General features: G+C 40.4%; 1 protein-coding gene across 1 annotated transcript; it reads right to left on the bottom strand.

Annotated features, from left to right (window-relative positions):
* Positions 1-565: 565 nt before the first annotated feature.
* On the bottom strand, positions 566-25,863 carry fmn1 (formin 1; the record flags this gene model as incomplete). The annotated part of the gene is made up of 18 exons (XM_079215773.1): positions 566-802; positions 1,067-1,148; positions 1,583-1,732; positions 2,127-2,178; positions 3,871-3,963; positions 7,822-7,942; positions 8,089-8,148; positions 8,868-9,014; positions 9,569-9,698; positions 9,845-9,933; positions 10,034-10,095; positions 11,372-11,459; positions 11,897-12,035; positions 12,436-13,163; positions 14,119-14,180; positions 15,794-15,902; positions 20,477-20,655; positions 24,252-25,863. 18 exons carry the CDS (start codon positions 25,861-25,863, stop codon positions 758-760), a joined length of 3,948 nt encoding a protein of 1,315 aa, XP_079071899.1. The 3' UTR covers positions 566-757.
* Positions 25,864-26,040: the final 177 nt, after the last annotated feature.

The raw sequence follows: 26,040 nt of genomic DNA, 5'->3' as shown, positions 1-26,040 counted from the left end.
ACTATGAACTGCAATTAATAATTAATCACACTGTCCAAATATCTTGCCAGTAATCAGTCATCATTGCTTCCACGAAGTTAGTGTTTTGTGTTAACAGATTCAGTGGATTTGTCAAATCGTTTTAGAAGCAGGGACTTTGCCAAAGTTTAAGGTTTAGTTAAGAAGTGAACTGATGACCTGAAACAGTGTTTACACTTAAGGCAGGTATATTTGTTGCAGCAAGCAGGAAAATAGATGTGCAGCATCTTCTCAGAATATAAGAATAAGTCTATAAAGGATTTGGGTGATTGTACTGTTTCCACTGTGTGGGATGTAAAGCTGATCATATAGAGGTTTTTCTTTTTTCAACCTGCACTAACTGTCACTTCATTTCATGACTGTGTGGAATATGTGTATTGTGTATTGCATAGTTGCTTGTGAATAATAATAAAAAAGCTATGAAATCACATACTTTATGATCAGTGATTTTATTTGTAGAAAAAAATAAGATTAACATGATTAAAATGTCAAAATCAATACAAATCATTTGTGTAGAAAGTTCAATGCAAGAAAATGAATACAGCACTGAAGTGGATAATAATACTTTCTAAATATTGCACATGTATTACATTTATTTAGCTTTGAAATCTCAGGACATTTTAGCAAATTATCAAATTAAACTGTCCGTCAATGATGAATGAGACTGTCAGGGAAAAGAAACAACAATGTTGTAATGATCCCAATCTATTCGTTTTATACGCCTTCTTTCTTAAGACTGTCATGCTGAAGGCATGTTTGCTTCTTTCTGGCGCAGCCGGTCTTTCTGTTGAAAGAAAAAAATGGTTAGTTATAAATGGAGTCCAAAAACACACAACGCAGATTCACAATTCAATCAAAGCAGCAAAAGATAAGTGCATTTTATAATACGTGTTTGTAGTATGTGCTGTCACATTGAATGAGAGCATGCGTATATTTGTGATTGTGCATTTATCTGCATTGTATGTTCAAGGCCTGGATTAGGAAATGTGCGTTTCTAGAGGACATGTTTGTGTGCTCGGTATGTCGACTGTCTTAAATCCCGTCTCACCAGGCTGTTGGGGTTGATCTGTCTGGTCTCCACCTTCTTCTCTGCTGTGATCCTCTTCACTGACAGCTGAGCCTCTTTTAATCTGCAGAAACAATGTGTCACAGTCCTTGGTTTAGCTGTTTGTTAAGACTTTGGCAAGAAAATTAACAGTTATAGGTTAGTTACTGTAAGTAACCTACCTTTTCATTTTTTTATCATGCATCAGACAATAAAATATTTAGAGAAAATAAACAAATAAAAGGCAGTCAGTCAATATAAGTTTGGTTCAATCAAGACAAAAAGTAGGCGCTCCTCTGTCTGTGACTCGGTCACGTGCCATACTTCACATTACAGGCTGAACCTTTTGCAAAACGTGAGGTGACTTTGGATTTGTCCAATTGAATCCATTGAGAGAAACCAACTGGATCAATCTGCAAATTATTTTGCATCACCCAAAGGGTTTTCCTTACACTATACATTTTTTTAATTGAATCCATTTTCTAAATTCAAATTATAAAACCCAGAGCTATCTGATACCTCTCGTTAGAGATGTTCTTGTTCTCCCTCTTCCACCTGGCCTTGAAGTCTGTACAAAACTCAAACCAGAGCATGAAGAGATGACCGGTGGTCACCTCATTCTCTCCCGTCTTGGGCTTCAGTCCAAAGTACAGAACCAAGTCCTGAAAACTGAACGGCAAATATAAAAGAGAGAGGATGAAAAGCACAACAAACCAAGATGGAGGTGTTTAGCTTTGTTGCTTCCCATCTTGAGTGTTACTGTAGGTCTTAGAACCATTACACTATCCAGATGTTTTTGGGAAAAATATCTTCCCTTTTTTTTAAATAAGAAACTTTGTCCATACTATGTATGTATGTATGTATGTATCTATGTATTTTGGCGAGCCTTGCTAATTAAGCATCACGGAATACGATCCAACATGAAATTGATTACCATTTTCAGTCATAGCTGTTACCTCTTTTGGTTTGTCAAATACATTTTCGGGAACTGAACTAAATCACCAAATTCAGATAAAGGTCAGTGTGATGCACACAAAGCAACAACATGATTTAATTCTCCTACCTTTTGTGTACAGTCATCAACTGATACGAAGCTTCTGCGTGTTCCTTTCGTGCTGCAAAGAAACAGACGAGGAAACATTTTAGATAGAGCCAGACTACTCCCAATTTTTTTAAATATTTTAAACAATTATAAGCCCAATTAATATAAATACTTAGTACTAGATACTAGAAATACAATAAAAATGTATTGTATGGTGAACTTGTCAAATGGAGCCAGGCAACCATTTAGTCTAATTGTGATGTTTGTCTTAAAAACTAGTTTTATTTTACACCTACTGTCAAGTCTTAAAAAATAGCACACAATGTTTCAGGAAGATGCATACACGGTACAATTTATCGTAAATAGTTTTACAGTGCATTCAGAAAGTATTCAAAATCCTTCAATTTTTCACGTTTTGTTATCTTGCAGTCTTATGTTAAAACATGTAAACACATTGTTCCTCTCATCAATACAATACAATACTGTTAATACAATGAATTATGTGCAGATTCATTGAAGGAAAACCCTGAAATAAGTTGGCAAATTGATGTAAGTATCCTTTTTCTATTTTAGTTGAACATTATCTCAGGTGCCTTTCACTTCTCTTGATCATCCTTGAGATATTTCGACACCTTGACTGGAGTCCACCTGGTGAATTCTACTGGTTGGGCACGATTTGGGAAGGCGCACACCTGTCTATATAAAATGTCTAATGGCTGAAAATTATGAGATAAAAATGCGCTTCAGTGGCGCTAGCTCTTTTTTTTTAACCAGATAACAACAACAAAAAAGCCAGTGTCACTGAAGGGCATGTGCACTTTCTATCTCATAATTTAAACTTTTTATCCCATAATTATGACTTTTTATCTCATCATTTTTTTCTTTTACTGGCAGAAATGGGCTTCCGTAGTATTGTGTTGAGTCACAGGAAAAAAAATATCGAAAACCATGTTTTCACTTTGTTATTATGGGATATTGAGTGTCCAGAGAGATTGATGAGGGGGAAATGCATTTGAAGAGTTTTAGCATAAAGCTACAACATAACAAAACATATACAAAGTGAAGGCCTGAATGCTCTCTGAATGCACTGTATATCATATGAAACACAAGGGACAAAAGATCTAACGTACGTCCAGCGGTCTCGATACGCTTTGATGTGTCACTTTTCATCACAGGCAGAAAAAGTGGTGATATTCAAAACAAGACATGCTTTTAACATTACAATACATCTGTGCCATTTCAAATACGGGGAACAGGAAGCTCTTTAACGCAGGACATCGGTTGGTTGGATAAATATTTCCCATTGTCGGTGTGTCTCTGGCAGGAGCCTCTCAGTCGTTGCCAAATGTGTCTGATCCCTATCTGAGTGTCTAGCCTTTCCTCTCAATCCATCCTATCTGCCCTTTACAAACACACAGGCGGTTACCAGATTCAACTGACTGTTAAAGACAATAGCATTGTTTAGATGAAGCACACAGAGAGAGAAAGTGAAGGAGAGTTGACAGGTTCCTGTTGGTCATTCTTGGAGGAATTTGTATTGCATTTAAATGACATCATCTGAAGTTAAGTCTTAATACTGGTAAATATCAAATTGGTGCCTTCAAATCGTTTCAGAGGTCTTAAAATGTGTCTTTTTCTTTACCAAGAACTAAGTCTCCAGAAATAAATCTACCTAAATCTCAGCTATAGACACAGGGGTTATAGGTCTGTATTTTGTATAGTATCACTCAGGTTTACTGAACAATATACAACTGTAATTACTCACCGCTGAGAACAAACGCCTCCATTTTGTCCTTAAACGGCTGCAGGCTTTCTTCAGGAGAATCAGAGCAAACGTTCTGGACATCTTTTTCACATTCTGATTGTAAAAAAAAAGATCAGAAAAAGGGTTAAAATTCAGAAATTTTGTTGAAGAAGTGCTGCGGAAGAAAGAGAAATCATCGCATCAAATATGTATCAGCACTGTTGAAGTAATTGAGTCAGTGAGATAAGTTATTATGTTAATTTTGAGAAAGTTTATAGTTGTTTTAATGTATTAAGTAATTTCATTGAGAAACTAAAAGCCTTTGCACACCAAGTCTGTATTTTTTTGTCAATTTGTTGTAGTTTTAAAAGAATTACGACCTCATGTTGTTACGATTACATTTACATACAGACTCCAAAACTTTTGTCGTCATTAAAGTTTTTGGAACAGGTTTTATTTTCTGCCTCTTTTCCCGCATCCATCAAAAAAAAACAAAGGTTGTTCCACAAATGTGACAGTAGTGTTTGTCATTAAAACTACTGAAAGGATCTTTTTTATCCATCTCATTTTATTTTAATTTTAGTGGTAGAAATGGACCTCCATCAGGAAGAGAGAGTGTTCAGGTTTAAACTAGCTCCACCTGTGCAGTAGCAGGAGGTTATCAACACGACTTCCTCTCTAGATATCACTTGTTGAGATTCACCCAGAGATGGAGACTGCAAACACACTCTCTCTCTCTCTCTCTCTCTCTCTCTCTCTCTCTCTCTCTCTCTCTCTCTCTCTCTCTCTCTCTCTCTGCCAGTCTGTGGCTCCATGTTGATCTGCGTCCAATCAGTGGATCAGAGGAGCCAGTCTGCAGGGCCAGTCATAATAGAGGCTGCAGAGGGAGCCGAGCCCCTGCCCCGCCACCGCCCCGCACCCCGACGCTCGATCAACATCTCCCAGATAAGATTACAAAAGAATACTGTTTTCATTTGGAATTTATGTAAACTGTGGAGGCGGGTATCTCTCTCTCCTTTTCTTTCTTTTGTCTGCCTTTTGTGTTTGACAAAAGTTTGCTTATTTCAGACCGAAGAGGGTTAAAGACCTTCACGTAAACAGAGTCGGTTGATGAGGGGTGTAGTGCTTTCAGATGTGAGACTGAAGCAGTCATTTGGTTTCATAGTGAGTGGATTTTTAAGTTTGGGTGATTCATGCTAACGTTTGCTATGTAGCTCTAATCACAAAGTACAACTGAGGCTTCAACCAAAGTCAATTAACATTCTGACATGATGCTGGAAGCTAGAGGAAAAGTTAAGGGATCACCAAAGTTCTTGAATCACCCTGAAGGGAATATGAACGTCGGCTCCACCAAATTTCATGCAATCCATCTGATCAACCACATGGCGGCTCTCAAGGAAGAAGTCAGTGCATTAGCAACGTTTGTAGGATTCATCCTCTGTGGATCATGAATGCCTGCACTGCACAACATCTTTGACAAGAAGTTGAGATATTTTGCTCTGGACCAAAATGCTGGTCCAAACAACTGTCAGAAACCGTCATTTCCATCCATAATTATGCAGATAGTGTTTTTCATTTTTAAAGAACAGACGAAATTCTACTCATCATTGAATTTGCGTAGGAAGAAGATATCTCAGAGACATATTAAACCAAATCTGCGTGTCGAAACTTAGATACCACTGACAGGCAATTGAGAAAATGTGTTTTCGGTAGTAATTTGGATACATTTTAAACCGTTTACAGTGTCTTTTTACTTTTCTTTAGCGGTCAACAGGTATGACTTAACCAATTCAAAACCAATCCCTCCCTCGGGGGTGCAGACTAAGCGATTGTTATATAAAACTGTAAATCTCGTATTTTGGCTATGTCTGGAAATTGTACAGTTCGAGGGAAAGGTCCATATGGTTATTGTCAAAATTCTGGGCTATGACACACCTAAGTCCTGTATGTTCCTATACTTTGGTAATATGACAACAGACACTGTGTTAAAGGAAGACAGATATCTGCTGAAAATTTAGCTAGCAGCTTGTAAAAAGGCTATCACAAAGAGTTGGCACACAATCGAACCACCATCACAAGATGGATGGTTGAACATTGTGAGTGAAATATATGAGATGGAACTGAGGAGCAATGTCGTGACAAGTGGGAGAAATGGACGATGTTTACATGTCAACAATAGAGAACAAGAGGACTTGTCATGTTTTTGAGAGGACAGAGCAAACCAGACCCTTTTTGTCGTAGTTATTATTGTTTGTTTTTTATTTCTGTATGTATGTTTTTTCTGTTCGCAGTGAAAAGGCTAAATAAATAAAGTGTTAATAAAACTGTAAATCATAGCTTGTTTTAATGAGAAAAAAAGCCCCAAGCTGCTGTATTTGGATGTATTGAACACCATGAGTAAGTGAAATATATGGTTTGGTACATTAAAATGTTACAGATGTGCGCAAATGTGCCCCAATGCAAATTTTGGAGACCTCGCCTGAATTTTCTCTGTACTAAACCCTCTCTAACTTTGTTCTGCTTCACTTTATCAAAGTCAACCTTTGCAGAGAGAATGTTCACACATTGTGCTGTGATTTGGGTTAGAGTTGGACCTTACAGCTGCATCATTTCAAAGAAATAATCATCCTGAAAGTGCTTTTTTCTAGGCGGACCTGAAACCTTTCATTGTGTGTCATCTTCATTTACTCTTAACCAGTAACATATAGACTGATATTTACACATCTAAACAACATCTCACATGTGTAGCCTTTTATTATAACACCAAAATTATTCAAATAGCCCTAGTGGTTGTAGAGATACATCCTTTTTAGTTTGGCTATGCAATTTTCGAGCTGAGGCCTAAAAATAGGTTGGCTTTCAGAGAAACTAATCACCCCGTAACATTGTTGGGAAACATTTGAAACCAACCAAACAGAAAACACAGGGAGAGTGAAGAACGACAGAAGCGAGGCACGAAGATGGTTCAAACAGGCAGAACAAAAGGAACCTGCGACGTGCGATCCAAATCGCACGGTGGTTTGGGTAGATGGTCCGATAAGACAAAGCTGTGTTGAGAGCTAAAGAAAGCAATCTGCGGCGCACATCTGGGGGCCACACTGGAGCCCAGGTGATACGGCCGAGCAGGTTGGTGGATCTGTGCATCGCTGCAGAAGCCCGTGCAGAGATGCTGCGGATACAGGAGGTCTGGAGATTACATAAGTGGGACGCTATGGTCTCCCTGCTCTGGCGACAGGGGCACAAAGGCACAACGAAGGGAGATCTGATGGGCAGGAGGATTAGAAGCTGGATCTGAAAGGCGCCAGGCCTGTATCAGCAGCGAGACTCCTGCTAGTCTCTGAATACACGCACAGTGAAGTGCAGGCAAAAACACATGTATACATAGGGATACAACAATGCACTCGCTCACAATCGTACGCATGTAAGAGTATGCATTGTCCTCAACGTGACTCCAACTGGCTGGCATTGCTGAGTGGCGTCATATGGGCACACTTAGAGAGAGAGAGAGGAGAACAGGCGAGGAGGGTAAGAAAGACGAGAGGAAATCTTTTGTTCTGGGGCTTTAGCAAACTCAAGTTTGGTAAAAGAAGCAGGCCTTTAGCCTGAAGTATAAACAGTTACTCAATGGCTGGGGCCGGTGATGGGAAACCATGGTGTTGAGTTGTGGAGGGGGGCGGGCGGGTGTCTGAGGAAAAGCGATGCCAGACCAGGGCCGAGGTTTGGTCTGTGGGAACCTCTCGAAATCAGAGCGATAGAGTTACACTGCACGGCCGAGGTTTTCAAACAAAAACACACAACAAAATGACCACAAGGCGAGACTATTCCGGTCACCCAGTCACAGGGACGCTGAAGCTCATAATGGAACTAACGTTTTGGGGATTATCATCTAATTTTATTAACCCAAGAGGGTCTTTTTCTCCGTCGAGAGACGGAGCTGGAATAAATAACGGTTGCGGTGGTGACGTCACATACTTGTCAGATCTCGTCCAAGCTGTCTCAGGTCTCTGTTGAGGTCGTCAAACTTGACCTGTGCAGCCAGGAAGACATCCTGAGGTTCAGGAAGAGGGAATATACTCGTGTCTGTGCCGGCGTTCTGGTGGAATACAATTTAAGAAAACAACAATAACATCAGGAACTGAGAAATGTTAATGTTTCTTTTGACTCAATACTATTCAAAATGGGTAAAGACATATATAGTCAACCTAGAATTATTGTGGATAATTGTTTTTTAACTAATACCGTGTCCACATTGTGCAGGTAGTACGACACGACGTAGTCCACCAGGCTGATGCGATTGTCCTGAGAAGAAAAGCAAGAGAGGGTCCTTTATTAAAAACCATTTAATAAAATGTATTCTCAAAAGTCAAACTGCCTGCAAGGGTTGACACTGTAAGGGAGAATAAATACAGCTTCTGTGAGCTGATGAACTTAGGTTCACCTTTCTTTTGTCACTATGGAGTCGTAGCAATACTCTTAAGAAGCAGCAGAATGTGCCATTTAGCCTCCCAGGCTACATACTGTAACCCGATGAATGGTGTCGGCTGTTCAGGCTGGGCAAAAAAAAGTTCTACCACCTACTCTGCAGGTTTTTCTTAATTTTTAATCTAAAACCTTTAATTTACAGTTAATATTCTCGGAAAAGTGTCAGAAAAGTGACTTGAACATCAATCAAAGATATGCCAGTAAAGTGCTCCTTTGTAGTAAAGAATATTTTCTACCATTAAATATCAGATCTCTGGAAGTTAAACTACAAATGTTTATTTTATTGGATTACTCTTATTATGGAAAACATGATAACGATAAGATGTGGTATTCACTTTTTTTTAAATATATCTTTAATATAAAAACTACCTCCTCAGCCACGTTCTCACATACTGTCAACCATTCACATCAGATCACATTTACACCAGAAACAGTTCTCTGCGCGTACATGTTGCAGTACTAAAGCCCATTGAAAGAGGGATAAAGCAGCATCTAAAGGAGCCGCTACAGTTCTCCAACCGTCATCAAGGCCTTACTCTGCTTTTGACATCCTTCAGTTTGGGCAGAATGTCCAGAGCAAAGCCGTCCGCCTGACCTCTGGTCCGGTTGCCTCCGTTCATGTGGTTCCCCAGAGCCAACACCAGCCCCATCACATCCGTGACACCATCGCTCTCCAGCAGAGCCTTAAAGCAGAAAACACTCACAGGGTCAACGACAGACAGCTGGCTCCACGCTCAGGATGATTTAATAAACTCAAAATCCTGGATGCACATAAACTGTATATCCTGCAAGGAATACTTTTTTTTGAAACACACTCCTGACATGTTTAACATCTGTTTTTGCAGAACACTGTTGTTGCTTATTTAACCTCTAAATTCTGTATGTGTTATGTCTGTTGTTGGGTTTTATATGTTTTTCATTATCCTTGTTTGTACTCTTATATGAAACCTTATGAGACCTAGAGTGATTCTATCTCAATAGGACCTTTTTGATTAAATAAAGGATAAAAAAAACTTGGAAAAATACACTGAACCTCTTTTTATTGAACGAGAGGAAGTCAGACATGCACCCTGTAGTGCTACTTACAATAAAATGATCAGCGTTAACGCGACAGACAGCTCACATATTTGTTAGGATGTTAATATATTCAGAGGAAGAGTGAGATAATTGTAAAAGATGCAGTAACTTTATTGATCCAGAGAAGATGGGTCATGTGCCGCTGGTGCTTTTCTTATACCTTGCAAACACAGGAGACAGTGTTGAGCTTTGTTTCGATAGACGTGATCCCATCGATGAAGGCCGACTGAAAGATGATGCAGTGAGCTCGGCCTACAAAGTCTGGGATTTGAGACAGCTCGTACAGGAACCTGGAGCACAACCACATCAACAGTATGAGGACAACATGTGATGATATTGTCCATCCTTCTTAGAAGAGTACATTTGTCTCTCCAGACATACAGATTAATTTCTGGTGCAGCCTCGACACATTTCTGTTCACAGGTGAAATACTGACTGTTCGGGTTTGTCCAGCAGTTTAACGTCCTCTTCCTGTGACGTCTCGTAGTGTTTCTTGATTTTCTCCAGTTCCTCTGGCTGCGCTCTCTGACACATTGACATTAAAATGTGAATCAAGGGGTTCATAAATCGTACAAGCGCACTTAACCCGCAGTGTGTAGTCGTGGTAGTGTGCTGTGAAACCTACATTTTCATACAGCGCTTCAATGGTCTCCAGGTCCACCACAGAGTGGTCCACTCCCAGTACGGCTAGAGGAAGAGGAATGTTCACAAGCAGAGAGATCAAGTTTGAGATAAGGCGGGTAAATCTACTATAAAAGAAGAAAACAGGAAAAGTGAAGAGGTCAAACTGAGGGCGGCAGATCTCCAGAGGAACATTAACGCGCTCCTCTCAGTCTGCTGTTTGTTAGAAAGGTTTACAGGAGTTTGGGATTAGCGATGCAGATTGTCTCTCTGTAACTGTCACGCTGACAGTGTGGTGAGCGTGTCCGCCTTTAATCCACTTTATAGTCAGCAGCAGCTCTTACTCAGAGTGAAGTACAGGGTGACTGCAGCGTGACGCCAGGGCGTGTGATGTTCAGGGAGCTGCGGTTACCTGAACGTTTACAGATGGAGCCGGCATATTATGGCTTGAAAATACAGCTAGTTTAGGGATTTACTGTAATCTCTCATTTGATGTTTTTTGTTGTTGTAATTGTCTGTTTGTTTGATTAAACACATTTTTAGGTTTTAATGGTGATGCTCATGATAGGCTTGTCCACCACGACAAGAACAAGTATTTGGGAGAAACACTACATTTTTTTAAATATGGAAACATTTCAAATATTATTGTCTCGACAAGCTAACGTAATGTAAATAATAAAAAAGGTTTTCAAAACCAAATTTTTCTTAAAATTCAAAAATAATGTTGCAAATCAAAATCCTCCAATCAAAATCTTAAAGTAACATGAGTAAAAGCATTATCAGTAAAATATATGTATAAAAGTACTTACCAAAATAGACTTTCAGTATTAAATCACCACTATTGGATTATTACGACTGATCAACATGGAAACAGCAATGCAATGTACTCATTTTATACAATGAGCAGTTTAATTTACTGTAAACAATCTGCAAAGCTTTAGCTGTCAGATGAATAGGATCGAGTACGAAAGAGTAAAAAGTACATTGAAATGCGGAGGAGTAAAGGTATACTTGGACACAAGCTTTGTTTACATCCTGATATTTGATACTAGAGATACACCTGAAGCCACTTATTGGAACTTTTTTGGGGGAGTATTTGATTGATTAATTGATATTGTGGTAAATTTCATATATTTTGATAATAGACTATAAAAAACTGATGAAATTAGTAGCAACATGTTTTACTTTAGTTAAATTGAAACCCTTATCATATTCTCATACACTTGTATTTTTCATATTCATATTTATTTTATATGTATTTTTTTATTTTAATATCAGCAGCCGACAGGAAACAAAGCTGTATCCGAGCAACACAAATGACAAATGAAAATTTCTCTATCACCTTGTTGTATGTCTTTCATCTCCAGGTGGAGGCTCGATATGAGGATGCCCACGGCCTGAGAGCGCTTCCCATCCAGCAGCTTAATGATCTGAGCACACACACACACACACACACACACACACACACACACACACACACACACACACACACACACACACACACACACACACACACACACACATTTTACCATGACCACCTTACCACAATACAAACCATTAGTGAGTCATTAGTGGATATATTGCAAAATGGAGCAAAACAAACAACAATTTAATCACGACGATATATAACGCGCTTGGTTTGTGGAGAACATCAACTCAAACATGGGTGGATTCTTTAGTGTCTTTGTCCTCCAAAAGTCTCATAATTGTGTCTCAATCTGGATTTATAATGCTCTTTTCTTTAATGATCTGGCATCTGAAGACTCGGTGCCATCAGCCCCCTCTAGTGGACAAACAACACAAAGCAAATAATCCCACACACTCAAGTGTGTTTTTGCATGATGTTCCAGCTGATTTTGAGTGTTACCTTCCTGTCTTTGGCTTTCTTCTTGTACGCATCTGACAGCGGCTTCTTCTTGGTCTGTGTGGTGGTTTTGGCGAAGAGATCCTCAAACTCGCTGGTGTTTATATTCGGTTCCTCTAAAACATTCCACAGTGTCTTGTTCCTGAGGGAGAGAGAGGCATTGTGTTTAATCAACCACTGTTTCAGTGTATCTTTTATTTTAAAATAAATAGTTTTTTTATTAGATACAACTTTCTACTGCTGTCAGAACTTAAAAAGACCATTTAAACCCTCTCGGTGCTTTTACTTCAACATCTTACATTCAAACTAGTTGTAATTAGTTGCATGTGTTTTATTTATTTATTGCATAGCCATTTAACAGAACTGTGACTATAAGACTCATTAGGCCCTTTTAGAAATGTTGACATTTTGATTTAATTAGATTGATTTTAACGGTCACAGACACATTGTTTTACTTAAAAAAACGTTAAAATGTAAAGTCAAATTACTTGACTTGTGGATGATGATCATCTTTTGTATTTTCAGATTTATTGTGAACCTACTTGGTGTGCTGGATCTGGATTCTGGTCCAGTAAAGAGGCTTCATGGGTTGGGACGGCTCCACCGTCGGTTTCCTGGGAGGTGTTTCGGCAAAGAGACCCCCAAATAGACCAGGAGGTGGTGGGGGAGCAAAGCCTGGCATGGATGGAGGAGCAGGAGGAGGAGGAGGTGCTGGTGCTGGTGGAGGGACATTTGACATCTGCATGTGGTGTAAGGGTGAAGACAAACATGGCGGAGGTGGAGGTGGAGGAGGAGGAGGAGGAGGAAGAGGAGGAGGAGGAGGAGGAGGCAGATTGTCTGTTTTGGTTGCCTGAGAAGGAGCAGGTGGTTGTTCTGATGGAGGCAGCGTGGCTCCAGGCAGAGGAAGAGCTTGGGATGGAGCGTCATGCGTTGAGGAGGAAGTATCGTCCCTCTGGCCTGCCAGGCTGAGGCTGATAGAAGCCAGGTCCAGCTTTTTGGGGGTCACCTTCTGCTGCTGAGGGCTGAAGTAGACTCTCCCTGAATCTTCTCCATCCTCACAAGTCTTAACAAATGTCTCTCGGTCGGTCTGGATGCCCACCGTGCGGAAGGACTTGTGTAAAAAGTCGTCTCCCGTTGATACTGCGACGTCTTTGACTTCTCCACGGCGGCGTGTCCCGACCTGGGAGAGTTTGGCCTGCAGCTCAGCCAGATGGGCGACATGGTCCTCGTTGTCCACCCTCAGTATGGAGAGATCGCGACCAAGATCCACCTGGAAAAGATAGAAGTCACATTCAGCCCCACTTTGACCCTCTTGAATTATCACTACAGTCAAGTCGCAGAATTAAGCATCAGTTTTTTATAAATAAACTGTAAATCTCGAGTAAACTTAATCTTTTTTAAGGTATTTCCAGAATCTTCCTATTATCAGGATAAAAAAACTATATTTTTTCCACTGCATCCGAAAACACAGTAAGCTTTTCTCTATACATTAACTTTGAAATCATTTAAAAGAAGAAAAAAATGTATTATCATTTGAAAAAAAAGAAGATTATTGGACATTTCATTCTCAATATATGGTGGATATATGCTTGTTTTGCATGTTGCGATGACCTAGATGCTCTCGGTTACACTAACTTTAATGAAAATTCATTAGAAATGTACCAATTGAATCTGTTCTCTGTTTTTCATGTAATAAGTAGATTGCATAGTTCTTTCCAAGAAATACAAAAATGTTGAGGAATATTTATTTTTTTAATTATGGACAACATTTCCTGTCCTGCTCAGACATCGTCGGTAACCAGAAGTAACATATCCCTTTGCTTGACTTCCATGATGCAAGATGAATCTAGAAATGTTATATACAGGGATATAAATACATTATTCTGATCATAATTGTGTGTTTGAAAAGTTAAACAAAATGAAACAAGCCATCTTTGTTTGGATTAGAAAACAGAGTTGCAACTCAGGAAACATGTTGAAACATAATCCTCAAAATCAGAAAGTGTTTTTTAATTCAGATGGGAAGAAAGGTCTTTGAGGATTCTGGAAACACCTTCTGGCTTTTGCGGAAAAAAAATAGCAGGCTTTATCTTTCAGACTCTAATGTAATGATAATTCATGCATGAGAGTTACACACTGGGGCTCGTTGGACTTTTCATCAATGGGGATGATGAGGAGCTTGAACACACCGTGGTTCAACTCCTCACTGCATCATTCATACCGACCTGTAACGTCTCCAGCTCCTCTTTGCATTCTCTCTTCAGCTGCAGGAGAGCCGCCTGGTGCTCTGAGAGGAAACGGAGCACAAGAACATTTTTACAACAGCTTTGTGTTCCTTCTTGTACCACAAACAGGTGTCTGTCATTACAGCTGTTCTTTATCACAATGGCTACATAACACGCTGAAGAATAACACATTACAACAACTGTGAGACACTTGAGATCTGTGAATAATTCTCAATGATGAATCACATTGATGTTTTAGCCCTGCAGGAGGCCGAGGGCTGATCGGGGGTATAACAGCAATACAAAACCTGACCAGATGATGGCGGTAGAGCTTCACATGTAAGAAAAGCATGTGGCACACGGCTTACTGGCATCTTGAGCAAACCTTTCAGGACGGTGGGTGTGTACACATGAAGTTCACTGTTTTATCCCTGATCAAACAACCTTCTGATTATCCTTCTGATAAAGGAGGTTGACGTTTTTCAAGTAAGGTGAGATTATTCTAATTTAGAACTCATGCAAAGGAAGTAAGACCACTTGTGTTCCTTTAAAAAAGATGTGAGTGACATATGATGAACATGTCTCTTAGCTGAGAGTCATTATTCCTTTAAAAAGCAATGTTTTGTGAATGACAACTCATTTGCCAGTAAAAGAACTTCTTACAGTTCAATATGTGAAGACAAGGTATTTCAGACTGGTCTGTGGTGAGATTGGATTTTGCCCTAGTTTTATGCAAGTTCGACCGTTTACAAAAATGCAAAGACTGACTTATGTTCAGTAAAAGTAATTCATTAAGAGTCATGTCATGACCAGTAGCCTAGAAGAACAAAAGAAGAAACCTGGCTCACTATTTGTGATTTCCTAACAGTGTTGTTGAGGGAGTAAATATAAGTCTCAGTCAGCAATGTTTTTTTTGTTTGTAAAATGTTTGCTCTAAAGCTCCTCAGTGCCCCACGTGACCCCAGTCCAGTAAACCCCTCCACCTACTGAAGGTGCTGCAGTCTGACTAGTTTGCTGTGGACGCTCACAGGGTGGAGTTGTGTTTACCAAAGCAGTGGAGCTTGATATCACATCCATCACATGATAACACAGTGCAAACATTCCCACTCCCTCTACAGCTCTGTCTCAAAGGAGCTGTCTGTCATGAATATTCAGTGTAACATAATGAGTCTGTGTGGATTTTTATTTTCATTTTAGCAGATATTTCTCAAGTTTCCACTGTTTGTTAACCTGTATGGTGATCCCAGACCCTCTTTAACAGATACAAACACATACAGATGTGTAAGTGATGACATGTCTGCTACCAAAAATGACACATTACTTCTGTTTGGGGTCTTGCACACATTTCATTTGTCTGTGGAGAACTTTTTTCGGCACATAAAGGACGCTATATGTTCATATAGCTCATGTACTTTATGAAGCATGCTATTTCTTTGCTTCGTCTAATTACAATAGTTTATGCTCATTTCTGCATTTTGTCACCTTTGTCTAAAGTGCATGCTCAGTTTGTAGCAAAAGGAGAAGTTTGCACTTAATACTTTTCTACATAATGGATTTGAATGAGGCTCGAAGAAGGGAAAACACAGAAGATGAGTCTGGGTGATCCCAAACAATGAGGTTGGAAAAGCCAACATATTTATGACAAAAATATGAATGTGTATTCATCTGTGAGTACCTGCTTCTGTGTATTTCAGCCCAACTTTTTCCTCCTTGACTGGCGGCCAGATGGCATGTAGGCGACCAGGAGTCCTCTCCTCTCCCTCTGCTGGGGTGGATGCGTCTGACTAAGAGGAAGGGGTAAGAGTTTGACAACACATTTTTAACAATCAACTACAAATAGGGCTTCTTTACGCACAGGACAGTACTCCAAACATGGCTCTGGTGAAGCTAGTTGATGCTTTATGTATACACAACTCGTACTTTGCCATCTGGTGACTTTCCCTTCTCTGGGGTCTTGTTGGAGGTTCTCTCAAAAAGCGCTCTCAGCGTCTCTCGATCTGCTCGTATCTTCCTCCTCACTGCATCCAGGTCCACCTTCTCTGTTGGGTCCTTCTTCAACGGCTTTGGGGTGAAAAAAGCTTTGAAGGCATCAAATGCAGCTTCTGCACTGGACACAGACGGTTTCGTAGACTCAGATGAAACCTCAGCACCCTCCCCTGTTTCAAGTTCCTTCCTCTCACCCGGTTGACTTTCTTCAATCTGGTTCTTCTCATTCTCATCCTGATCTCCCTCACCCTCCATTTCCTTCCTTTCCTCGTTCTCGTCGCCTCTCTTTTCCCTGTTCAGGAATTGGGAGATCTGGTCCAGGATGGTCCCTTGCACTTTAGCATCTCCCTGCTTCCCAGGGAGAATCTCCCTCCTTGCTTCTTGAGACGAAGGTCTGATCTGGGCCACGGTGTCGTGCTCAGGCCCGACTACCCCCTTCCTCAGGACCCTCAGGCCACTGAAGAGCGCCGGGATCTGGATCTGCTTGTCCGTGGGGGATCCTGGGGTGAAGGTGGCTCTGGTGCAGGTGGATCCAGGTGAAGGGTCACTGACTGCAGATGCTATGATAATATTTTGTGAGGTGTCTTTGGTGCTGGGTAGAAGGTGAAGTTGGGCCAAATAATCTGGAAATACGCCTATTTTCTCTTCTTCTTTGCTGTCTTCCACTGCACCTGTTCTCTCCTCCTCATCGTTATTTTGAAAGCAGGAAGGGCCACCAGCTTGCTCCATTGACGCTGCTACTTCAACCTCTTCCTCAACTGCAGGTCCTGTCACAGCTATCACTACATGTTTGGTTTTAGAGGATCTACTTTTCACAGATTCCTCGGGGTGAAACCCCACATCTGAACTGGATGTATCTTCCTGGCATTGAACATTTACGTTGCCTTTATTTCCTCTCTGATGAGCTTCTTCAGCATCATCGTGCATAACACTGACTGCTGGAACGCATTCACAACCTCTGTTTGTGCAGTCACTTGAAATGTGTTCACATTTTGTCTGCAGAGACTCCTTCGAGGTACGTTCATCCAGAGAGTTCTCGTTTACAGCCACGCTTTGCTGCTCGGTTAGCTCGACATTATTCCGCTCCTCTTCCGCCATGTCTGAGTCATTTCCGGCTTCTCTCCTACTTATGTGTCCCTCTGATTTAGAAGTGATCTCCTCCCCTACATGAGGCAGTAGAATGCCTGAGGATGAGTCTCTACTGTTCTCCACAGCATCTTCAAAACTCACATCTCTATTTTTCTTTAGATTAAAACTCAGCCCTGTGCCTCCTTGCATTATATTCTTATTGTCCTCCTCTGAGAGGCTCCTGAAAAACTTCAGAATGGCTTTTTGCTCCTCCATCGCTTACAAGTCGCTCATAAGACAGTAGTGACAATATCCAGAGTGGAGGGAGAAGGAAGTTCTTGAAAAGCTTTTCCCACAATGTCAACACTATGTAAACGGTTCAAATTTGAGAAGTGCAACATTGTGCTATCTTACATGAGAAGAATGTAGTCTCAGAAGGTGTACTTGGTGTTCAGGCATCTGTTCGGCATGCACTAATGTGTAAAGCTGATTTCAGGATCATGCAACAGCCGATTACTATCAGTAATAATGAGAAAGAAAAGTCAATAAAGTTGTATCACCACTTGTGAACATCCGACCTGTTTCGGCTCCAGTTTGTTGAAAAGAAATAGATTTATCCTCTCCCTGCTCCAACAGCTCCTTCATGCCTTACAGGAGAAGTACATTTCCAGACATACAACTGGAAATGAGTTGCTCGGAGCCACCAATAACAGGGGAGAAATCCACACATGGAAAGAGGAAACTTTCCAAGCCCCAGCTCCATGGCTCCGCCGGTTAGAGTGACTCAACCATAATTAAAAGTCAGATCCAAGTCCTGGTTTTCAAGTTTTGCCTCCTTTTCCCTCGGGCTCCTCTATAGCTTCTGTGGTTCACGGAGCAGCATCTTGGACGCCGTCCTGCAGATTGTCATTGTGTAATTGGAAGCAGATGGTGACTTAAGCCACTGTGTGTGACAACACCCTGGCAGATCCATGAGGCACTGGGCAAAGAAAGCCACCCATAGCAGATGGATGGGCACCACACCCAGAGGAGAGTAAACAGGACTGCCAAGGATCACTTGCTGAACGTGTAAATTCACAGTTACAGTGAGGTCTCTCGGCTGCCCTGCAGGTACTAAACAGCACTCGGCTAATCAGGGCGTCTTAGTGGGTCTGGCCCAACCTGCACTGTACATCGAATATACAATGTGGACAGAAACACTGTTGGATTATTGGTTGTGAAAAATTATTTCAAGAATAACACAAAAGAAGGAGGCCATAAAAAGTGTAATAAAGGAATTAACGAACCTTACAGGCCAATGAATCAAGTAAATACATTCTCAAAACAAATAATTAAAAGTTGACACTGAAAAATACAACTTGATAGTCAAGCTGGTGATATTGATCAATACTTAAAATGCTCAAATAAATAAATAGAAACTAAGTTCCAAAAAATATAGATACCGTATATGAAACATAGAATAAAGCAGTGTAACATAACAACACAATATATTAATAAAGGTGTGATTAAAGATCTAAAAACACTTATTTTAAAACCATATATAAAATCTCACAAAGAAAGAGGGGAGTCATTTAATACAGAAAAGTAAGGATAGTTCATGTGCTTAAGCGCACAAATAAAGGCACTTAATGGATGAGAACCCAGAGAAACACTTGGAGTGGCACACATGTCAAGCTATGAAGAAGAGCCTTTTCTCTTAGAGTTTAGAGCCTAAACTGTTTTTTGATGGATTCCTGAGTTAAAATTAATCTAAATGGGGCCTTAAACTTCCTCCGTTCTTGGTTCAGGTTATTATTTGTTCTCAGGTTACACCCTTATTTGCTTTTATATTACATTATCAGCTGCAGGTAAGTGACATGTTTACTGCATGCCACTACCTTGTTTAACTTTATCTAGCAATTACTCTACTCAGAGACGTGCCTGAAACTCTGCAGCAGCGTCTTAACTTGGTCCACTTGCATTCCCATGGGAGGGACACTGCTGCCTTTATTATGTGAGCTGTGTTTATGTAATAGGAATGAATACAGATAATCCCATGAAAGAGCATTAGAGTCACAGAGCACACGAACAACACACACTTGACGGAATTCAGCCTAAAGCTGAAAAATACATATATATTTATATAAAAATATTGAAAAAGTCTTCATAAAAATAAAATAAAAAATACCATATCCCGTCTGCCACGTCTGTGAATACAAAACCAGACAATTTAAATTTACAATTAAAGTTTCCTTTATGTAACCGAACATAAAGAGCAATTCACACTTTGTGATATGTTGATCTACTAAGCTACACAATATATATATATATATATATATATATATGTATATATATATATATATATATATATATATATATATAATTTGTTAATTGTTACCCTTTCTTATCTTGCTTTTATCCTGTTTCAATACACATTTTGGATTGCTTATTTGCATGAATTACATTACATGCATTATTATTATTAGTGTAGTAGTAGTAGTATTGGTCATATTGCAGTTTGTCTCAACTCCACACACTAATGTGTACAGAGGGAAAGAGGCAGAGCTTAAGAGCTTTAAACCTAAACTACCATTTTATTTGAATACAGATGCCATTGCATATACAAGGTCACATTAAATCCCTTCTGTTATGTAACAACAAGGAACTCTTTATCACACACACACACACACTGTATGAGGCTTCCACAGGACACCGAAGCAAGTGTCCGGACTCCACGATAGTGGGAATATGTAGGTTCATGATGATGGAATATTTTTATTTTGAATTTTCATTATGTTTCCAGTGTTACAAAACCGTTGTGTTTGAATACAAATTTGACAGAAAACACCACAAGCAAAAGAGCAAGATGAAAACACTTTTTTATTTATTCTAACTTTCCCACCACTACACATGCAGAAAGTATATTAAGTGCTTTTAACTGGAGTAAAAGGTTAAGGGGAAAAGCCACATTTCCATGCATTTACACTATGATATATGCCATCTTGTTTTCACCCCAGATTACCCACATTAAATAAGAGAGTCACTTTATGTCACACATTCTGGTGTTGGCCCAGCGTCTGTCAGCTCTTGTGTTTTACTGGAGCAAGTAAATGGTTTAGTATTGCGCTCTGAATTACTTTGGCCCACCATCATGAGCCAATAATCTGCAAATTGTCTTTTTTTTAGTGTAACACTACAACAGCTACTTTAATGTGTTTAGTGTCATATGGTCAGATGAAAAAACTGCAGACCTTCAGGTTGTGGTAATACTCTAAACTCCCAGTCTAGACAGCGTAACACAGATACAGTCTTCAGAACTACTCACCCGTAACTCTGGTGGGAGAGGCGTGGATGTCGGTGTATCAATGATGTCATCTTCAGGTGCAGTGATGCGCAGGAAGTCGATGTGTTTCGGTCTGGAGGGATGAGAAAGTGACCTGCAGAAGGAGAGAGACTCCTCGACTTCCTGCTGCCAGATCTTCTCCTGTCTCTGCAGAGCCTCATCTGGGGGGAAAGGAGTCAAGTCATCATCGGAAATTAATCAGTATTTTGTCACACTGTAAGTAAAAGTGGCCCAAATCCGTTTGATTCATTGTGACACTTCTGTTTCTAGGTGAAAAAAAAAACACAGAATTTATTTGAGCTCTGAGTTGGGCACCTTTTAACATGTGGTCTTGCATCTGGCACATATCTGATGTATGAAAAAATCTATAGTATTTCAATATCATAGTGCTACAGCAGCTGGTGCCTCTGAAAAAAAAATGCATTTAATATTTTTTTTCATTATGGAGGGAAATGCTTTCTACACATGACAATTGCCAAGGGCTTGGAGTGTTAACTTACCTTTAAATCAAATGAATTAATTGACTGATTCTCGTAAATCAACTACAACACTGTTACACTATTGTTTGTTTGTTTGGTGACATCTTTGCACTTCTGTTTAGTTTTGGTTTCATTAGTTACTTTAATTTAATATTATTATTCTATTCTTATTTTGTATATATTGTGCATTTTTAATTTGTTATATTTTATTGCTAACCTATAAGTTATAAATGCTGCTGTAGCGAAAACATTATGCTACAGTGTCACCGTGTGGATATAAGACAGAACTTCAGCTACGTGAAACATAAAAAGTTTCTCTCTCTTACAGTATACCAGTATCCAAAATTATGTGATTTTAAAATGTTGCACGGTTGATTTAACAAATGCTCTAGAATAAGATGCAGTTTCTCCTCTTGTTTAGCATATAAAAAAAAACATCCTAATCTTATGGCGAAGAATAATAAACAAAACAGACATGAAAGTAGAGTCTGCAGCCTGAAAGCTGCTTTCAAGATGTACACATTCAGCTGACATGTCAAAATAAATGCAACAACATACAGCAGATATAGATATTTATAGAGTTGTATTAAGCACTTTCATCCCTATCAGTTACCTGCTATGCTGTCAACCTATGGATGATAATGTTTAAAATGAATTTGGATATATATTTAAGTATGCAAACTATCTATTTATCTATTTGTATTCAACAATTACCTTTCTCAGTTGCCACGGTAGGAATCGGGGGTTCAATTCCCACTGCGATCAAGCTGAAATATACTATTTAGATGAAAATGTGTAGCTTGTTTTCTTTAACTTCTGGCATCCATATTTCCCCATTCATTGCCGGGCTGGTCACACAGTCCTCGCTCTATTGTTTGGTACATAGAGGAAGCCTTTAGTAAATCCATCAGTATCATTTCAGATTAGAGTTCCAGCAGAGATGATAGTTGTGTAACTTTCAGCGGATTCATGACCGCCCTCAAAACAATTTAAACAGCTTATGGAAATGTATTATCTGTCCTCCATTTGACCACACTGAAGAGAACACAGGGTTTTAAGAATAAAACCCTCCAAAGGCTCGGCATGTCTTTCTTCCTTTCGCTCTAATCACCACTCTCTAAAGATGTGTTGTATTTCACAAAGCTCAGAGCATTAATCCTATTTGGACAGCTGGGCGTCCTGCTGCACAGCCCGGTCGAGCTCTCATTTCCCTAAAAGGGGGGAAGAGACATCCGACTATAACTGAATACTCGACTCAAGCAATCATTTCTATACATAAATTAGGTACGGCAGCTTCAAGAGTGCTCAAGTAACATTATTCCACTCGGTCTCTAAAGACGCAATATATTGAAGCTTAGCTCTTCATTGAAGCAACCTGATGTCTTTTCTGATATTACAACTCGAAACTCCACCTTTTTACCAAATATGAATAATTGAGATGTCATCATTGTGCATCCTTTTAAACAACTTTCCAAAAATGATCTAAAAAACACAAATTTAGGGATCTCTTCTAGAAATGAAAAGGAAGTTCTGTGGGTTTGATCAAAGTTTAGCTGCACAGCATGAGCTCATATAGTGACCGACCCAGCAGAAGGTTGTGACTTTTTTAACTGTGTTTCTGGAGTGTTTATACACGGTTATGAACAAATAGATGAACCAGAGAAACAAAATGTCCTTATCATGTACCATAAGAGGCATAAACGGAGTGGCATAGAGAGGTATGTGCAACTACAGTGCAACCTTTTATTTGAATTGAATTGATCCAGTGAGGTGCTTAATGTTTGCATCCATCTACAGAGAAACACACACACACACACACACACACACACACACACACACACACACACACACACACACACACACACACATACTTGCTGCTCTTTAGATGGAAACTCGGGCTCTCTCAGGTCAGTGCCAGTGCAGTCCTGCAAGATTATAACCACATCAGGTGCTTTCTGGTACATCATGCCTGAGCGAACACACACACACACACACACACACACACACACACACACACACACACACACACACACACACACACACAGACGTGGTGGTATGTCAGACCAGCAAGGGGTAATTATTTACAGACTACCACACATCCTTTCTGTCTACTTCAGCAGCTGTGGTGATAAAGTGTGTGTGTGTGTGTGTGTGTGTGTGTGTGTGTGTGTGTGTGTGTGTGTGTGTGTGTGTGTGTGTGTGTGAGAGAGAGAGTGTGAAAGAAAACAAGCTACACATTTTCATCTAAATGTTTAGTCGTGTTTAAATCTGACAGTTATGTCTCATGTATCAACTTGAACTGCTCTTCTTCCTCGTCTGCTCACTTCACTAACCAGCCACTATAATTCCATGTCATCCTGTTTCTTTCTCTCAAAAGCTATTTTGTCCTCCTTAAATCATCGTACGCTGACTGGCCATGCCAATGAAGCACATAATGAAGCTACGAGAACAGCAAAACCTTTTAAAATACTTCATATGTCCTCCATACCATGAATCTGAAACGAACCAATAGAGTCAACTCTGGGGGAAAAAAATGTCTGTTTAACATCCTGTCAGGACCAATGAAATGAGTCACATTTATCTGTACTCACTTTCTCTGTACTTTTACTCGATAACACTTTAAGAAAACCTCAATATCTTAATGATATAGTGGCTTCAACCAGAGGTGAGAACAAGTCATTGTTGTGCACGTCTCAAGTCTTTGCACTCAAGTTCCAAGAAATACACTTTGAGTTTGGAGTCTAAAGCCTAAAAAAGTCTAATATTACTCTCTCCTCCGACATTTTAACAACATACCATCACACACATCATGCATGCTTTTTAAATGACTGAACTTAATAAATAAAAAAAAGATCTGGGTATTGAAGTGTTGACTTGCTGGGAATGAATAGTGTTCCATTAACATTAGTTAATTTAGGAAATTAATTGATTTGCGGCACACTTTAAAAAAGAACATACTTTTCGATTTTTAATCGAAGGTATCAACTATACGTGAAAAGGTATTTCATTTAGACAAAGTCCATCTGCTGATGAAGATCATGTGATACAACCAAAAGCTCTAGAGCAGCTACTAAATAGACCTTGTGGTGAGACTGATGCTTGCAAGGTCAAAACTGAACTTATAATGAACATAATTCAGTTGGATGATAGAGTTTGTAAAGCTGTTACATATCATATCATCAGAATATAATGCATCTGAACGTTGGTAGACAATAATATTGAGTCATTTCCCAGCGCTACATGACTCGTTGTTGTAGTAGCATGGTGAGCATCAGTACCTGAAGAGAGTAGATCATCTCCACTGGTTTCTGTCTCACCGGTGCATCTGCACGTCTGTATCTGATTCTGTTCCCTCTTCCTGCTTTTCTTCTGATCATTTCCTACCCCGCTCCCGTCTTCATCCCCCTGAGGGAACAAACTGTCTTCAACCGAGCGCCTCCGTCTTATGTGAGGCTCACGGATGTCTTTTTCCCGGTGGTCGGTCCAGGGTGAAAGGATGGGAGACATGCCTTCAAAGCTGCTGGATGATCTTGGAGAAAGATCCAGGAGTGCAGACATAGACGGCGAAGGTGAAAGTGAGGGTGATGAATCATTTGGCTCAATAGAAGTGATGGGGTGAGAACATGGCCGTAGGTTTGGGGGCCTTCTTGTTGATCCTTCATGGTTTGGCTTATAAGAAGTATTCTCGGTCTCTGGGTAGGGTTCACTCTCTGCTTTTTCCGCCTCCATCTTCAGGACCTGACGCAGACTCTGACTCAGAGCTTCACCCAGAGCTTGGAGCTCCTCAACCCGCAGAGGCTCATCTTCATTGCACCTCTTGTTCTGGGTCTCCCCAAAGCATCCATCGGAGAGAAACTGAGCCTCATCTCTCCCGGCACTGCCTTCTTTGATCCAGTCCGAACTGGTGATACTCACCCGCCGTATGATCCCCTCCACCTCCTCAATCTTGCCCATTACTCGCTGTGTTGCCGCCTTCTCCTCGGACCACCATTGAGAGGACTTCTCCCTGACACCTTCTGCCTTCTTTTCCTCATCCGCCGCTCTTGCTGCCTTGAAGATCTTGGCTTTTTGAGTATTCCTGGTACTGTCTTCTGTCTTCATAGTGGGGGAGATATCTGTAGAGTACACATCGTTGTCATATTCAGACAGGTCTGTGTCAGAGTCAGGGAGGGCATGTTCTTCCTTAACGGAAAAATCCTTGAAAGATGCAGACAAGGCATCAGGCAGCTTCACTCTCCATGTTGGCTTTAACTCCTGTTGACTCCTATTTCTCTCCTCCAACGATGGATCTTTTCCCATGCCTCTCTTTCTCTGGGCGGAAGTAGTGCACATGATCGGCCCGTCTTCCTCTACGTCCCACACGCCAAACGTAGGAGAGCTCGTCATGCTGGGCTTTGTCAGCCTACTCGCCTGTTGAGTCTCAGGTGTCATCTTGAGGTTATGCTGAAGGCCGCCGGAGTAAACGAGACTCTCCACTCTTCTTCTTCTCTTCCGGGGAATCTGTAGTCTTGGGGATTTTGGTGAAGCGTCCTGACTCTCTGTGTAACCATGAAGGTTCTGCTTATTCTTGGTACTCTGTTGGTTACCCATGCTCATTGAAGTCCGGCACTCCAAACACAACGGGAACAACTCTGTCAGCCAGAACTCAGAAGAGTCATCCAACACTTTGAGAGTCTCTTTTAAGTCCGAACGCACACATTTGTCTGCTTGACCCTTCTTCGCTGCCACAGCTGGACCCTCCTCCTTGTAGTTTGAGGTTAGGCCTCCTTGGTGCTTCAGAGGGGCTTTAAAGGGGGGAGCTGGGCCCCTGCAGTGGGAGAGGGATGGACTCACACAGATCCTCTCGCTGACCGGGACGTAGAGGTTTAAGGTTGTGTGAGTGCCCTCCATGATGTTATTTGATTACCACAGATAACGCAGGAGCGGTTAGACCACTGGACCACAACATGAATCCTAACACAGAAAGAATAAAGTGTTTTAAATGAGTGCATATGCATACATAAATATAACATGATGTTCTGACAATTCATGCACCAAATGATTAATCAAGAAAACAATAAGCAGATG

The sequence above is a fragment of the Taurulus bubalis genome (assembly GCF_910589615.1).
Source record: "Taurulus bubalis genome assembly, chromosome: 3".
Classification (NCBI taxonomy): domain Eukaryota; kingdom Metazoa; phylum Chordata; class Actinopteri; order Perciformes; family Cottidae; genus Taurulus; species Taurulus bubalis.
This window is presented reverse-complemented; position numbering and strand designations above follow the sequence as displayed.